Here is a 16,912-nt window from a genome sequence, read left to right on the forward strand (position 1 = left end):
CAGCAAATGTTTTTGCTGGTTCATTTAAGGGTCATTGTAACAGTCTGTTCAGTGCTTCCATTTTTTGATACTCTCCTTAAATGTTTTGATTTTTCTGTTTTATAAGTATTTTAGCATTGGAATTCAGATAATGTACAAAAATGTGTAGTTTTTAGAAATTTTCTATTACAGCTATTCTTTTCATTATATATTATACAATCAAAATATTTTGAAGCTTACATGGAATATGGTTATAAAGATACCACAAATGTTATATTGAAATTTAATTTTGCAGAGTAATTAGGCAAATCAGAATTTTCATGGCTTTTGGGAAATGTCTATTCATAATACTAATTAGGGAGGTTTTCATTAGCTAGTGCTAGTAAAATTTTAGGACAAAAATATAGGGGAAAATGTTGAACTTCTTTCCTGCTGATATACCTCCTAAAGGGAGATGAGAACGATTTTTTAAAAATTTTTTTTATTTATTGGTAAAACTGTTTTAGTACTCAGTTAATGGTTTATAGTTGAACTTCTATGCAGCTTAATATTTTGTAGATCTTGCTTTTCTCTCTCAAAAGTGTCTGAACATTTTATTTCCTCTTTACAGGTACACTTGGGTGACAGGACGAGAGCCTCTGACTTATTATGACATGAATCTCTCTGCCCAGGACCACCAGACATTCTTTACTTGTGACTCGGACCATCTGCGCCCCGCAGATGCAAGTATGAGAAATCCTTCAGATAGTTGCTGAGTGGGAGACCTTCTTGGTTTGTTTTAAGTATCAAGGTTACTACTTTTAGAATATCTGCTCTACGGAAGCCTCAATGAATAAAATATTAAATTGAAGATGACTGGTAGAACCCAGAATTCTGATACTTAAGTAAAGGCTTTATCACATTGAAGTATTGATGTAGAAATGAGTCCCCTTATTATAATTTAAAATATCATTTTAAAAAATATACCAAAGTTGGATTTACATATTTTGAAGAAATATGAATCTTATGTGAAGCTAATTAAATGTTTGGTGGAAATAGAGTGAAAGCTCATGTCTCTTTGATTATATTCTAGTTAGAAGTTGGGATTTAGTGAATCTAAATGATTAATAAATATATTGTGGTGATTTATATGCCTGTTTACAGGTTCACTAGCATTGAATGGGGGCATGGCCTTGGCTGTTGGAATCCATATTTGTTTTCCATCCTGGAAAAGACTTAGGTTAGCATGCATTTGATACTGCTTGAGTTCCAAATAACCTTACTGATATTTTTTTATGTTCCAAGCTTAAGGAAACTAGATGAAAAAAAATCTTTAAAAAGAATATGTACATATTCCTGAGAAACTAAGTTAGGAGACAGAAATTTGTAAAACAAATTAGATAAGGAGACTGTTACTCTTTTTTAAGAGGTGCACTTTGCCATGGTAGAAAATCCTAGTACAATAAATATTCTAAGCATTGAGCTTCCCACAATATAGTCACAAACTTCTCTGATATATAAAAACTGGGTTTGCAGCAAACTTTGGGAGCAGGTACATGTGTTAACAAAAGCCTCCAGCTTTTTTTCCTGATCCAACTCATAATTCTTCAAATAGTTTTAAAATGTTCTAATATCCAGAGCCTGTAGCAAGTGTTTGGGAAAATGACCAATAGAAATTATGTTGTGTCTAAGTAGAAGGAAGAGATTAGTAGCAATGTCATCTCAAAATGTATAAAATAATGTATGTTCTCTAACAACAAATGTCATTAATGAGCAAAAAGGAATATTAAGTTTCTGTTAGAGTGCCTTCTCTTTTCTTGATTAAGACATCTTAATCAAGGTTAAGTCTAAGGTTATAAACTATGGATTAGTCTATAATATTTAGATATGTAGTTTCATGAGCACAAGAAAGGTTTGATATCAGTAACTGAAGGACAATGGAATAGCAAATTGGAATGTATTTGTGTGACTTTGGAGATTTGGGCTGACCCTCTTGATAAGTGAAATATTCTCTTGTAGTTCAAGCTGAAAGTTATTAATTTAACTGTTGTCTTGTATTGAGTCTTCCTAATTATGTGTATTGATTATCTTGCTTTCTTCTTTTTTTCTAAAATAGTAATGCAGAAAGCCTGGAGAGAGAGAAACCCCCAGGCTAGGATTTCTGCAGCTCATGAAGCCTTAGAGATAAATGAGTAAGTGGGGAAAATCTTGCTTTTAAAAAGAAAATCTCATCCTTTGCTGAATGTAATCAGTTGTCACTGATGGGATACTCATATTAAACTATTCATTTGAACTTGAGGATTATTTTGGGGGATATTAATTTATAAAAAAAAATTTTTTTTATCAAGGACATCTATGTGAAGGTGGTTTTAGTTATTTTAGAGAACAATTCAGTGGCTTTGCTATTTGACCGTAAATTAAATTCTTCAAGGGCTATCTGTGGGATATTGTGAGGACATAAAATAAATAGAGTTCTTTACATATCTAAAACATTTTGACAGGGAAATTTTCCCAGATGTAATGTCAACTGTGCCATCACATTTTCTAGGTAGAACTTCTGCTAGTGGGGAGAACATAATAAAACCGTAAGGTGAAAAAGTTACACTTTAAAAATATTTCAAGATCAACACAGAGATAAGAGGAAATGCCATCCTTAGCGTCGTTAAACATTCTATGAGTTACCAAGGAAGGCTGGGAAATCTGTTCTGGAAATCTCAGAAAATGAGAAAGATTCTTAAAGTTGGAGTCATAAAAGCTCAGGGTTGGCAGAGACCTTAAAGGTCATTTAGCTCAACCACCCATCTGGTGCTTGAATCACCTCGACACTCTCCCTGCCAAGTGGTCATTGTTAAACTATTTTATGATTTTTCTGAAGAAGGTTACAGAATCTTCTTCAGAGGTCTTAGAAGAAAGATTCACTTGAGAGTTGGGAATCCTGCCATTGTAACCTGTTGATCTATTTGATTTCTGGTTCTGTCATGCAACATATTTATTTTCCAGTTTCTTGACATCTACAAATTTGATATGCCTGCCTTCTGTATGTCATCCTTGTTTCTGATAAAAATATCAGGATCAGGGATAGAACCCTGTGACATGATATATAGAAACCACCCTCCAGGTTCATGTCCTCATGAATCATCATCCTTTGGTATTGTTCAACCGATTACTAAGCCACCCAGTTACACTTCAGCATTTTGATCTTAAGAATGCCAGTTGTAGCTATGGATCTTTAATGTATAGTCAATCTATTAGAGTAAATTAAGCTAGCACAACCTGATTGATTTATTTTTGGTGAATTTAAGCTAGCTTCTAGTGTTCACTACTTCCTTTTTAAAATGCTTGGAAACCATCCCTTTAATAATCTATTAGAATATTTTTCCATATCACTGTTCTGTAGTTTGAGAAGTCTGCCTTCTTCCCCTTGGTGTACATTTTTACTACATTTGTCATCTCATCTTCTAGTACCTCTCCATTCTTCGTGATTCCTTAACTATCCACATAGAGCAATTCCATGGCCTGCATACAAGGTCTGTTGGCTTCTTGGGATTGGCCTATCCTGGTACGATAATTCATTTAGAATAGATCAGTAATTTGCTATCTTACATCTTTTTCCCCTATTTAGAGTTTCATTTCTTCTCCCTTTTTCAGTCTGACAATCATTCTCCTTGATGGAGAAGCCAGGAACAAAATAGGTATTAGAGAATTTTGCTTTCTCTTTATTACCTGCTGCTACTAACTTTAAACTTTCCTTGTTTTGATGTTGTGTTGTTTGTCTTTTTTGCTTATTTATTTTTGTGATGGTTTTGGAGAAATAGTGTGGCGATAGGGCCTTAAACAGAATTTAAAAACATGGAATAGATGGTTGTCTTTAGCATTTTGTTTAGTTTTGTCATTGTTTTCAAGCTTTGGCTAAATTGGAGTTTTAGCTCTCCTGACGTTATTCTTATTAGCTCATGACACTCTCTTATAGTCCTTCATTACATGCCCTCTTATCATCTTTTTTTCCATCTCCTTTAAACTCTGACCTTGTGAGAGATCTCTGTGCAGCCGTATTGGTGACTTAATTGTCACCCCTCTCTTCTTCCCAAGAGGATCGTTTGTGATTGCAGTTACAGTTGGACATTTGCAAGCTGCCCAACCCTCTTAAACCATTTTTCCCTCTGAATCTCATGCCATTGAATCATGCCTCTTTTCTTTGAATTTTTTGAAGTCCACCTTACCCTCTTTGATTACCCTGAACTCCAGAATGACAGTAACTCTCTCTGAATGTTCCTATCAATTTTCATTTCACCAACTATTTTTTTCTTCTTGGTCAGAATTAGGTCCAGAGTTGAAGTTCCCCTAATTGCTTCCTCTACCATCTGGGAGATAAAATTGTTACCAAAGTAAGTCAAGAATCTGTCGGGTGCCCTACTTATAACCAAGTGAGACTTCTTCTAGCAGATATCTGGATGGTTGACACCCCCATCACCACACTTTCTTGCTTCTGTATGTGTATTGTGTTGTGACAAGGATGCATCATCTATATCTTCCATCGAGCTGAGCAGTCTGTTCTGTACTCCCCAACCATTAGCACTTCTATTGCTCTTTCCTTTCTCCTTCACTCACAAGCTCTTAGCATGTTTCTACCCCAGATTCATGAGTTTCCACATAGATGTATGTTTTCTTGGCCGGTAGTGCTACTCTGCCTCTCCTCCTAAGAAAGCTATTTGAAATATAAATAAACAAAGCAAGCAAGCTGGCCCCAACCTGTCTTGAGTTCCCAGCCCACCAGCTATAGTCTTATAGCTAATTCCTCTGATACTATGTCTACCACTCAGTATTATAATCTCGATTTTCACTTCATTACCCTTGACCCATATTTATATGTTGGCATCTGAAGCCTTAAGTATTCCTTCCTGATGCCTATCCCAGTTATTTTCTCCAGTGAACCCCTGGGCAGTTTCAGCATCATTATTGTTCTTCCAAGTCATATCTGCTGCCCTCCATAGTAATTGGTTTTATGATTTTTTTTCTGGGCATTTTTCTCCCTACCTCACCACATTCAGTTGAAAGCCCCATTGATCAATCCTGCCTGAAATTAGAAGGATTGGCTAAAGAATTTAGAAGACCCCTCCTCAAAGCTAAGATTAACTAGTAACCCTAAACGTCACATTAACTGTAAGTTCAGCCTCCTTTTCCTAGCTGGCTGTAGCAGTTTATGAATAGTCTAAGTAGCATTTGGTTTCACTTTCTGTTTATTTTTCTCTCTTGTGGTCTGAAGGAGATTCTGATAAGTAGGGAAATGACCACAAGAGAGGCAGCGGAGAAGAAGGAAAGCAAAGGGATCTGTGCAGATTAGGACCTGTGTGGTCTGTTCTCGGCTCACTGTTTCCCTATTACATTCCCTTTCTCTGGCAGTTGGGTTGTTCTTACATGATTTGGAAGGTTTAAATTTTTCAGAGTTCCCCTTATTCATTAGTTAACTGCTTATCCTTCTTGGTTTCCTACCTTAGAGGGTTGTTGAAAGGCTTAAGTGAGACGATATGTGTTAAGTGCCTGGTACAGTGCTTAAGATATACTAAGCAACAAATGGTAGCTATTATTGTTAAAGACATGAGATTTAACTCTTGTTCACTGCTGAGGCTGAATCAAATTTTGAGCTTTTCAGAAATAACACTACCTGCAGGTTCTTCTAGTGTTCTTCTCTGACATAGAGAATCAGTGCTAACTGTAATGAGATGTTGAAGTGCTATTTTTTTCAATGAGTAACTTACTTGATTTAATGAATTTCTCATTCTGAAGAAAATTTTAGATTAAAGAGAATCTGTGTTTAGTAAACAGAAGTAAACTTATATATAGTACCTCTAACTTTGAGTGTTGGAAGTAGATATTTAATAACAGCTATTCTCATTGCCATCGTTAGTTGACATCTGTTGAGCATGTACCACATGCTGGCTACTGTACTGAGCACTTTACATGCATCACCTTACTTACCCTTCACAGCAACACTGTGAACAAATAGATTCTATGTTGTTCTCCACCAGGGAGGCAGAGTAATAACTTGCCCAAAATGACACACTAATAAGGGGCAGAGTCCATATGTGAGCCCTATGTGCCTAACACTACGCATTCTACCTCTCAAGCTAAAATACAGACATTTCTTTTGTACCATTATTTTGTGTCAACAACTATGAACAGGGGTGCATGAACCAGTTGGCCACTCTGCATGTTTTGATGTAACTCCTTGCCCTTCTGCATGCACTCCCACAGCTGTTAGGATGTCCTTGGATTTGTAATTGATGGTGGCTATTATTTGAATGAACAGGTGTGCAACTGCTTATATTCTCTTGGCTGAAGAAGAAGCAACAACCATTGCGGAAGCAGAAAAGCTGTTTAAGCAGGCCCTGAAGGCTGGAGATGGCTGTTACCGGCGTTCTCAGCAGCTACAGCATCATGGATCCCAGTATGAAGCCCAACATAGTAAGGTTCCCTTGAGGTTGACGTGTTGGGGGATCAGAACCGTAACATGATTCATCAGAGCAAATTTTTAGGCCAGTTCAAAATGTGATTCTTCTGGATGAAAATAAATATTGGTATTTACTTTTCTTTGCTTTTATTAATTTTTTCCTTTCCATGAGAGCACAGTACATAGTTATGGCTTCCTTACTGTTCACATTAATGTTCAGATTCTCTTTCTTGCCTGCAGAGTTCTAATAGAAATAAATGGTAATAACCTTTAATGGTAACCTTTTTTCTCCCCAGAATTCTTATATATTTCTGTTTATCAGTTGCTTCTCTGCCCCATAACTTTAAGTCCTAATTGGAAACAGGATTTAAATTAGAGTTAGTGTTATCAAAGGTTTTATCTTATGGGTCTTCTACAGCATGGATTGAAATAGGACACTTAAGAATACAACAGTTATTGGTGGTTTTCTCAGTATTAGCTCTTCTTTAGGAAGCATTGGTGTTTGCTTCCAGAGAGAAAGAGCTATGAGTTCCTGATTATTTATCTTTTCTATATTAAACATAATGGCTTCTTTTATTTAAGATAAATGTCTCTTTAAAATGAGACCTTTCACTTCAGTACACTAAACTCAGAGTCAGTGATATTTTGGGGGAATGGTATAAAAACAAGACAACAAAATGGTTTCTGAAATTTCCTGAGCCCCTTGTCAGTTTGTTGGTTGTTTAAGCAGAAATTTAGCAATCCTTGTGGGGAGGGAATGTTTTCATTGTCCAAACAAACTTTGGGTTGTTTCCTTAACTTAAAGTGGAATTTCTCTTACCTCATTTCTCCCTCCTGCATCTTGGAGAGTAGGGGTGCATCTCCTTTATATTTGAGAATATAAAATTAAATTTTAGTATTAAATTTGGATTTGGTGCAGACACTGAGTGCATTAGTGCCTATGACTAAGATACAGCAAGACCTTTGCATTGTAGCCTGTGTATACACAACCCATCAATACACAGGTTTTAATTTTTATTTTGCAGTAAGTGTATATGTTAATCAAGTCTCTAATCACGATCTAAATCTTGGTTTTTAAAAAAAATTATGTATAAAGTGAATTTTGAAGACATATGTAGTAAATATTTTGTGAACTAAATGAGGATTAATACATAAAATTACATAACTTAATAATATAACAAGAAATTTTCTTTATTTCTTTTCTTCTGTAAATTAAATCCTTTCAACTTGCTGCCTAAAGCTATCCAAAAATTATAATCACATCTTTAAAATAATTTGTAGGTACTTGGCAAATTTTCAGCACACATCTTGTTCTCATTGTTTAAAACTTGAAATGTTAGGATTTCAGTCTTAACATCTTTTAATAGTTGCATATTATACATGTATTTAATCTATAACAGGTGTGTCATATTTTTCTAAAGCATGGTAATTTTATTGAGGATTAAGCACATGCATGTTCTCACTGGTCTGGAAACATATCCAAAAAGACATATAATTAAATAAAAGATTAAGATGAGAAGTTGTTAATGTACTTTTTAAGAGCCATTTTAGTGACTATTATTATAACTATTTAACTTGTCAATGCTTTCTCTAACACTAGGATAGTTTTTCATTTTGTTGCATACTCTATTGTCATATCTGGAATGTGTTATATTGCCATCTAAAATCGACTGCTTTGGGGACCTGGAGATGATTATGATGTCACTAGTGTTAGGGAAAGAATAATATAAAACAGAAGTTCAAGATGAGGCTTCTCCAGACTTAATGTCAAGAAGGAAAAAAAATAGTTCATCAGGATGCAACCTGAGATTCACCTCTTTGCATCTTCACCAAAAGCATGCACACTTGAAGAATGTGGAATTCTTGCTTGTAAACCATGTGCAATGTGGGTATGTTCATTTTCCCAGCACTTTGTGGCAGATGATTTTATTTATCAAGTATTCAACATCCTAACTCAAAAGCATGAATTAGGTAATCAGTCACATGATTTGACCTTTGGAAGTCTAAGTACTTTGACTTTACTGTGTATGGTGTTCTAGTATTAGCAAAGTTGTCAGTGCTCCTGTCAGTAAGGAAAAGCCAAGGAGCAGTCTGTTCTCTCTGAGATTTTCCTTTAAAAGTGTGGCAAATGGGCCTCTGCAATTTTTTCTTGCTGCTCAGCTGAAAGCTCATGTTTTTTAAAATTTTGGTGTTTTATATCTCCCTCTTCAGGACGAGACACCAATGTCTTGGTCTACATCAAAAGAAGGCTAGCAATGTGTGCCAGAAGACTCGGGAGGACCAGGGAAGCAGTGAAAATGATGAGAGATGTGAGTTTTAATTTGTGTTTGGGATCAGTGGCAATGCACCTGACTTAGAGAGGGAGGAGCCCACTGAATGCCATAGCTGGGAGTATCACTGATGGTGTCCCATGGGTGCTGGAGCCAGACTGTCTGGGGTTCATCTCTAGCTCCCAACTTGCTAGATGTGTGATCTTGGACAAATTACTCAACTTCTCTGTGCCGTGTTTCCTCATCTGTAAAATGAGGATAACAATAACAATACAATAATAATAACAATTACCACTTAGGAGTGTTGCAAAGATTAAATGAGATAATACATGCAAAGCTTTTAATAGAGTGGCTGGTATATTAAAGAAATTTCAATAGATGCCATTATTATTAAACTTTTGGGGCTGTAGCCAGAAGCCAAGAATGAGATCAGCCATTTAAGCTGACTGACTTCTTTTTGTAGCTGTTAGGAAGATTTGAATAAACTATGGGTCGAGTTGCTACCCTCAAACTGAATAATATTATGATCTAATCTTATTGTAGTCATTTCGAGCATTTTCCTAGATTCTTGAATCAGGATATTTTATTAGCAGTAGTCTACATAAGAAGAGAGGAAATAGGTGAAAGTTCTAAAACAAAGGAGAACCAAGAGAGATTATTATGTAACTTTAAATCAAAACAGTGGTTTTAAGGGAAAACAGTGGGGGAACTTTTACTTCCACATTTTTTTAAAATAAGAAATGCTTTTTCATAAAGAACTAGCAGTGTAAATTGTATTTATAAGCCATTTTCTTTTTAAAAACCATCTCAGAAAACCTTTGTCAACGTTTCATTCTTCTACTGTCTTTGTGGATTAGCAGACATAGCTAACTGCCTGTTATAAAAATGAAAGAACCAAGGGGCAAGATATAAGTAGCATCTTGTCCAATTCTTGGCTTTTGGGTTTCACAACAGTACTTTGTCAACCTGGTGAGTCTTTTCTCAGTTCGTCTCTGGAACGGCAGTGATTCATGTGAATTCCCAGTTACTCTTTGGAGGTGGGGGCATGCACTCTAGGCCACCCCTGGTTATTTCTGCAAGCTATAGCATAATGTGAAGGCCCCAGTGAGACCCAGGCATGGGTTCTGGCTACTCCATTAAATAGCCCTATAGCCCCCAGACCTGTGGAGAGGAACAAGTGGAAGAAGATCCTGAAATAACTCTGTTTGACTGAAGGTAATAAATGCTCCCAAAGGGGATCTCCTGGGATTAAATTCTTTCGGATGAAGGAAGAATTTAAAGAATGTTTGTTATATAGTGTAAGTGCTAATTTTAAGAAAAGTAAATTTCTGCAGAGACATGAACTTGCTTTCAAGCTTTTTAACTTGCAGAAATTCCATCGTTCAATATAGCAAGGAAACTCTGCCAGTCCCTTTGGCTCTGAATGAGCTGAGAATTTTATGAAGGATGGGATATTTGTATATCTTAACTTGGTCCAGCCACATTCAGCCTTTTACAAGGTGTCTCATATTTATTGCCTCATCTTAACCTTAATTAGCTAGCCGGGACAGGCATGCATGGAGGAGCCGATTTTGGTGATTTTCTTTATAATATGCTTAAGCAACTTCTTAGGAAAAACAAACTTGGGTGATTTTAGTTCCAGTTTTTTCTATCCGTCTCATTCTGATTATCATCATTTTTATTATATACATATAAAATTTCATATGATTAAAACAAATACCTCTTTACTGTGGTTTGATTTTTGTTTAGCATTGTTTTGTATTAACAATTCCATGTATTGACCTAGACCAAATATAGATCTTGAGGGAAAGTCTGGGATGCAGTGGAATAAATGCTGGGCCGGGAGTCAGAAAACCTGGATGTGAATCTCAGCTTTGCTCTTCACTAGCTTTGTGACTCAGGGCAACTAACCTCCCTTTTGTGAGCTTTTCACTCATCTTCTGTAAATTGGGGATAATGACTCTAACCTAAAAAGGTATTTGAGGGAGTGATGGGGAGAATGGAATGGGAGAGAATGTGAAAACACCAACATATAATAGACATTCTTACAATTTTTTTCCATATTTTTTCTCCATTCTGTAAGTATGCCTTAATTTACTTGACCATTCCCTTGATGGATATCTGGGCGTATTTCTGACTTTTTGTTTTTGAGTGAATGAGTTAGTCAAGCAGTCTTTCTCTCTACATATGTGTATATACACACATACATACACATATATGTTTATATGTGTGTGTGTGTATCTGTATTTATATGTGTTTGTTTCTTGGGTTACTTTTCTAAAAAAAATCTGTCATCTCATTAGAATACTGATACATGTTGCCTTTTGACTGGGTTTATAGAGCATCCAGTAGATGCGGGCCCTATTGTTATAATAGTCCTATCCGGACACTGTCAGACATGGTGGAAATGGGTTTTGAAGAGAAGTATTCAAAGTGCTTTTTCCTTCAGAACCTCCTGGCACCCCAAGTGGAGAAGGTGAGGTTGAGGACCCCTCTCTCTGTTAAAGCTGCAGCTGGTCTCAGCCTTGCAGGAGACAGTTGTTGCTCGGGCCTGACTCCTCTCAGGTCATGGGTCATGCATAAACGGGGACTTCTATTATAGGTTTGCTCCTTTAACAACATGCACATAAACCATCCTGCTGGAAAACTTCCTGTGATAAAACAGCACACTAGATTCCAGGCAGTCTGCTGATAAAAACGTTTAGGCAGGAGGACCTAATTTTTCATTAAGACACAGCCATCCTCTTGCTATATGCATTAGGTGAATCTTTCCTGGAGCAGATTTTAAAGTGGAAATAGAAATGCTGGAGGCAGAATGCCTTCCATGTAGAAGGTAGACTCTTCAAAAAATTTCTCTGGAAACCCCTTAAGGAAGGGAAAAACTGTTAATTGGTGAGATATCCTGAAAGAGAATGAAGGAAAATTCCGGAAAGGCCAGCTGTAGATGATTATGGGTCTAATAAAATATTGATACTGTAAGTGAAATGTTGATGAGATAAGAACACATCAGCTCCTTAAATGTCAAGATTCATGGCTTCTCATTTTTTAAAGCAACACCTTCACTATTTTGAATTCCCAGAATGTTTTCCCAAAAACTCACTTTAGTTAGCTTCCTTTTGCAATCAAGAATATGGAAGCATCTTACTGAAGAAGTGTTTTGGCAGTGGGTAGAGCAAAGAGAACATTCTGGTTTTTGAACTTTACTGTAAGGTATTATTTATTATTCATTTTAAAAGGATTGCATTTTCTGCTTTCTTAAATTTAAAGAAAAGTCTTTTTGCTTGTTCTCAGTTTTGGTAATTTTGCCTCTAACATTTGATACATAATTTCTTTTTTTTTTTTTTAAGTATTTTGAGATTTTTTTTTTTTTAAAAGATTGGCATCTGAGCTAACATCTGTTGCTAATTTTTTTTTTTTCCTTCTTCTTCTCCCCAAAGCCCCCCAGTTTATAGTTGTATATTCTAGTTGTGAGTGCCTCTGGCTGTGCTATGTGGGACACCACCTCAGCATGGCCTTATGAGTGGTGCCATGTCTGTACCCGGGATCCGAACCAGAGAAACTCTCGGCTGCTGAAGCAGAGTGCACGAACTTAACTACTCGGCCACAGGGCCGGCCCCGTCATTTTCTTTTTAACTTTTACCATTTAGCTAGCTAGCCTCAAGTTTTTCCTCTATCTTTCGCTGGCCCTATTTGAGTAGATTTGGAATAGAATTCATAAGGCTGACTGTTTGATCTGGCCCCTTAGCCATATTGGGTCAGAACTGGTATAGGTAACTGAGATGGATGGGATTGTTTGCCCATGAAAGAACCCAAAAGCTCCTCTTGCCTCAGGTCACTTGGTCTAGAGCAGGGTTTCTCAATCGTGGCACTATTGACAATTTGGGCTATGTGATTCTTTGTTGTGGGAGGCTGTATTATGCATTGTGGGATGTTTAGCAGTATCCCTGGACTTTACTCACTAGATGCCAGTAGCAACCTGTCCCTTTGTTGCTCCTCAGTGTGACAACAAAAAATGTCTCTAGACATTGCTAAATGTCCCCTTGGGGGCAAAATTGTTCCGCGTTAAGAACCACTGGTCTAGAGAATCCTGAGGTGAGTAGATCTGTTTCAGGGCAGATATTGGGTTTTTATTCACTTTACTTGTTAGAAATCTGAACTCCCCCTCCTGTGGGCACAAGCCTCTAAAGCATCCCTAGAGTTAATCAGTTCCTACTAGAACCCTTGATGGGGAACTGGCTGGTTTAGGGGGTGGTTTGTCTTAGATGAGGTTCCCTGAAGAGGCATCCCAGAGCTTGAAGAGTAAATGAACTTGAAGGTGTTGGTGGGGTCCTGGTTGGAGGGATGGGAAAGAGAGAGAGGAGAATGTGAAGGCTTGGTGTGGGCTAGTGATCTTCCTTGCTCCTTATGCGTGCTTCCAGATCATTGTCTACCTCTCTTCCCTAAAATCTGTAGCTCCTTTGAGAATTGACTATAGGCTCTCAGACTTCATCACCTGTTTCCCCTCCTTTTTGTAGTTTTCTGCAGACTTCTGAGTCATTCTCCCTCATTCTTGTTTCGCTTGCTCTTTCTCTGCAGCACTACCTCTTTCAATATCCTGGCCTCTCATTTGACACAGCTCATCACAACCTTCTTGAAACATTTTATTTACTTGATTTTAGGTAACTGTGATCTCTTAGTTCTCCTAAAATCTCACAGTCTCCCTCCTGGATTCTCCTCATCTTCCTGACTTCCAAAATTTGCAGTGGCTCCTGGCCAGTCCTAATTCTTCTTTTCTGTCTCCATCTACAACCCTGGATGACCACACTCAGACTCAGAGTTTTAAATCCATCTAATGGCTGACATACATTTCTATAGTGTTTACTGTGTTCTAGGCATTATTTTAAGTGCTTTACAAATATAAACTCAGTTAATTCTCATAACAACCCTCTACATAGGTGCTTGTTCAAGGTTACACAACCAGTGATGAATATTTCTGAGTGTGGTCTACCAGTCATCTGCATCAGAAGTGCCCAGGGTGCTAGTTGAGTACCTACCTCATAGGGTTGGTATAGGGATTAAATGGAATAAACTATTCAAAGCACTTGGCACAGGACTTTATGAATAATAAGTACTCAGTTAGTGTTACTGTTCTTATCATTATTGTCCAAGATACATTGTTAACTGAAAAGGATAGATGCAGATATTAGGTATAGTTTGATTCCATTTTTTCAATTAAAAATAGATGCTGATATCAACCAAGGGTTCTCAAACTTTTTGGTCTCAGAACCCCTTTAAGATTGTTAAGCACCCCAAACTTTTGTTTGCGTGGGTTTATCTATTGTTGTTTACCATTTTTGAAACTAAAACTGAGAAATTTTTGAAATATTTATTTATTCATTTTAAAATAAGAATTGCAAATATATTACATGTTAACACAAATAACATTTTTATGAAAAATAACTATATTTTTCAAATGGAAAAATTTGTGAGAAGAGTGACATTGTCTTTTGACTTTTGCACATCTCTTTAGTGTACAGCTGAGTAGGAGACGATTGGAGACTGATATCTGCTTCTGCATTTCGTCTGTTGTGATATCACTCAGCATGTAGCCTGTGGCAACGCCCCTGTGTGTACTCACAAGAGAGTGCGAGTGAAAAGTCAAAAAACATATTATTGTTATGAAAATAGTTTTAACCCGAGGACCCTCTGAAAAGGTGTCAGGGACCCCCAGGGCTTCCTTGAGAGCCACTTACATAAGCATAAGAAAAAACCTTGAAATAGAAAGTTGTTAGCAGTAAAATTATAACTTTCTACTTTTTGAATTTATCTAATGTATTTATCTAATGTTAAATTATTATAATAAGCGTGTTATTCTTATTCTTTATAATGATAAAAATAAAATTTAAAAATAAATACTGAAACTACTTTTAAAAAAGCAAAATCATGAATGCAAAAGGGTGGAAAATGGGGTAGACACAGGGAAATGTGGATATCAAGGAAAAAATCCACCCACCTAAAATTTTAGCTTAAAACCAACCTGTGACTTATTACCAAGTGTATTCATTTCCTGGGGCTGCCGTAACAAAGTACCAGAAACTGGATGGTTTAAAAAGGGGGAATATATTCTCTCAGAGTTCTGGAGGTCAGAAGTCTGAAATCAACTTCAAATCAACTGATTTGATTTCAGAGGGAATGGGCAGGGCCATACCCCCTGTGAAGGCTCTGGAAAAGAATCTTTTCTTGCTGGTAGTCCTTGGCATTCCTTGACTTGTATGCACATCACTTCAGTCTCCCCCTCTGTCTTCACATGGCGTTCTCCTTGAGTATCCATGTCTCTGTGTCCAAATTTCCATCTTCTCATAAGAACACCATTCATATTGGATTTAGAATTGGATTTATGACCTCATCTTAACTTGATTACGTCTGCAAAAACCCTGTTTCCCAATAAAGTCACATTCCCAGGTACAGAGGGTTAGGACTTCAACATATCTTTTTGGGGGACACAGTTCAACCTGCAATATCAGGTCATATATAAAAGCAAATATAGATACTCTGTATTTAATTTCATTCTTTCTAAATGTCACTAACTATATCAGGTCAGCTGAAGACATGTTTTATATACCTTTGGTCGTGATAAACCTATTCTCAGCCTAGGGAGTAAAGATTATAACTGCTAACCATCCTTCTTGTGTTCTTAGTCACGACTCTTTATAAAAAATAATCAGAGGAAGCTATAGTTACCTCATCCCTGGGCTTGTATCCTTCCTGCATTTTCAGCATCTTCTCTAGGATTCCCAGTTGAGAACTGGAGGGTTTTCAGTTTTTATTGTCAAGTTACATAATGAGTATTACTATGAGCCAGACAGTCTGCTAAGAAGTTTACATATACCAACTCATTTCATTCACACACAACATGGGTGTCCTATTAAAGTACAAAAATAATTTGTAGTCATTGTAACAAGTCAAAGAATAAGAAAGTTATGTCTACAGTGCCATCTCACTGAGGTTGCCAACACTCCGAGTTCCATGTATGTCTTTCCACCCTCTTCTCTTTGCTCCTACAAATACAAACCTGATCATGTGAGGATTTTGAGCAAAGTTGATTTGTATCTTAACTAAGTTTCCATGCAAGAATTAAGGCTTCATGGGGATGCTCAATTTCTGAGCGTCTTCTGTGGGGGCTCCCTCACTAAAGAAAATGTACAAGTTTTGAGGTAATGTAATGCCATTTTCCTTGAATTCTTTTTTCACAATTATTTTATTCTTATTCCTAATTTTTATCTCAAATCACTTATTTGTGTGATCCCTTCAGTATAGAGAGATTAGGGCTAAATGAAGAGAGAGAGAGAGTTTGTGAGCTGGATTTTAAAAGCGTACAAAAGTATAATTGCAGTGCACTAGATTTGAGCTTCTTGAGTGCTGGTATGATGTTTGCTTTTCTTTTGTGTCCTTTCCAGCACACCGAACAGTAGTATCTTATAGACAGACACAGTCAATAAAATATTTGAAAAGGTGAATCAGAGCTGTGGCATACTAATTCCCAGATAGCACTTTGCATTTGTGACCCTTGATGCCCAGCTTCTTGTTGACTATGATGTCTCTATGTTACTGGTTTACTACTACTGATTTTCTACCTTCGTTAGAAATGATAACATTTATTTTTTAATTGATGTAAATTAAAATAAGTTCTATTGAGAAAATTATTGTAGATGTTCATTATGCATCCGTTTTAGGTCATTAGAGGTATCCTAGGATGTGAACAATTGACCTTTGGGCAGTAGTTTAATAGTGTTAATAGTAAGAGGATGCCCTTTAGGTGATTTGTGAAGAGAAGCACCTCTAATGAAGGCATTCTTTAGGAAATAGACACCTCTGGGACTAATCAAGGCCTTTGGAGCATTAAGGACTGTTGATTTGCATTTTTGCCTACTTATGTTTATGAGGAGAAATCTTCATGAAATCAGTGATTTGTAAAAGAGAGCTAGTTGCTCTTCCCAAATTGTTTTTAAAATTTATTTTAGGGAATATTCTGCAGGGGAAATTTTGTTCTTATTGCACAGGTAAAAAGATCTTTTTAGGAGGAAAATAAATGACTATTTTGGAGGGTAATTTCTATTCCTTTTTTTCTCTTTTTCCTCCTTTTCTTAATCTTCTAGTTTTGTTCCTTTCTTCTCTCTGCCTTTCCATTCCACAAGTCACATTATTTCCCACTTATCAACATTTACTTATTTTTCTTAAAATTGTCATGGATTATTAT

At 36.6% G+C, this 16,912-nt stretch overlaps 1 protein-coding gene across 5 annotated transcripts in view; it reads left to right on the forward strand.

Moving 5' to 3' along the window:
• ST7 (suppression of tumorigenicity 7) overlaps positions 1–16,912 on the forward strand; it is a 250,766-nt gene that overhangs the window by 160,287 nt on the left and 73,567 nt on the right. For 3 of the 5 annotated variants that reach the window (XR_006889828.1, XM_046670172.1, XM_046670175.1), the window contains exons 5-9: positions 590–705; positions 2,075–2,150; positions 4,275–4,343; positions 6,266–6,420; positions 8,618–8,715. Coding sequence is in view for 3 of the 5 variants with exons in the window: in XM_046670172.1 (XP_046526128.1) it covers positions 590–705; positions 2,075–2,150; positions 4,275–4,343; positions 6,266–6,420; positions 8,618–8,715 (514 nt within the window). In the remaining 2 variants the exon portion in view is untranslated. The remainder of the gene's footprint in view (positions 1–589; positions 706–2,074; positions 2,151–4,274; positions 4,344–6,265; positions 6,421–8,617; positions 8,716–16,912) is intronic. The other 2 variants (XR_006889829.1, XM_046670173.1) reach the window with 1 other exon arrangement.

The sequence above is a fragment of the Equus quagga genome, chromosome 8, assembly GCF_021613505.1.
Source record: "Equus quagga isolate Etosha38 chromosome 8, UCLA_HA_Equagga_1.0, whole genome shotgun sequence".
NCBI lineage: Eukaryota > Metazoa > Chordata > Mammalia > Perissodactyla > Equidae > Equus > Equus quagga.